Below are 891 nucleotides of genomic sequence, written 5' to 3' on the forward strand. Positions count from 1 at the left end.
ATACTGACCTCCAGTTGTCTTAGTTAGCATTTATGTCTTTCTTTAGTAAAAGCAGACTGTAACAATACTGACCTCCAGTTGTCTGAGATAAGCATATATGTCTTTCACATATTCACTACAGAGGTTTGGGTCAGCTCCATCATCTGCATCCACATCACTCACGGCAAGAATTACATCAGAGAAAGCCTGACACAAATATTCTTCTGCAGGGGCACATCCAGATGTTTCCATTGGGCTTGGAGAGGGATTATCAACCTTAAAAAGGAGAGACTCCATGAAACAAAGAGAACTTGCTATAGTCCGGGAAAGTCAGTATTGGTATCCTCAATCCCAAGAAATCATTCTAAATAAATGTAATTCATTTCACTAAAGAAAAAAGCATTATTAAAAGTATATACTGGGCAGGAGAGATGGCTTAGCTGTAAAGAGCACTTGATTTTTTGCCAAGGGCGTCCTCTTTTTATGCAGGACCAGGTTGATTCACAATTCCAGCTCCAGGATGATGCCCTCTTCTGGCCTCCTTGAGCACTGAATTCAAGTGCAAACCCCTGCCCTGCCCATGAAATGTAAATCTTAAAAAAGACATTCCAGAGCCAGGCCTGGTGGTATATGCCTTTAATCTGGGCACGTGGGAGGCAGATCTCTGTGACCTGAAGACAGCCTGGTCTCCATAGCAAACTGCACGTCAGTCAGGTATGGATAGTGAGATATGGATTCATTCAAAGTAAAAATCCCAACTTAAACTAAGCCAGTTTAAAACAGGAAGAACTGGGCAAGATGGGTAAATCTGTCTGTTTGCCAAGTTTAACAACTTGAATCAACCCCCAGGCCGCATGTGGTGGAAAAACTGACTTAAAAGGTATCTTCTGACCTCTACAAGTGTGCACTCAT

General features: G+C 42.2%; 1 protein-coding gene across 1 annotated transcript in view; it reads right to left on the minus strand.

Annotated features, from left to right (window-relative positions):
• Ccnb1 (cyclin B1) overlaps nt 1-891 on the minus strand; it is a 9560-nt gene that overhangs the window by 6330 nt on the left and 2339 nt on the right. Inside the window, exons 3-4 of the mRNA XM_026788978.1 lie at nt 547-553; nt 73-255 (exon numbers count right to left, since the gene is read on the minus strand). Of these exons, the coding sequence (XP_026644779.1) occupies nt 73-255; nt 547-553 (190 nt within the window). The remainder of the gene's footprint in view (nt 1-72; nt 256-546; nt 554-891) is intronic.

Source organism: Microtus ochrogaster, unplaced genomic scaffold (assembly GCF_000317375.1).
Source record: "Microtus ochrogaster isolate Prairie Vole_2 unplaced genomic scaffold, MicOch1.0 UNK11, whole genome shotgun sequence".
Classification (NCBI taxonomy): domain Eukaryota; kingdom Metazoa; phylum Chordata; class Mammalia; order Rodentia; family Cricetidae; genus Microtus; species Microtus ochrogaster.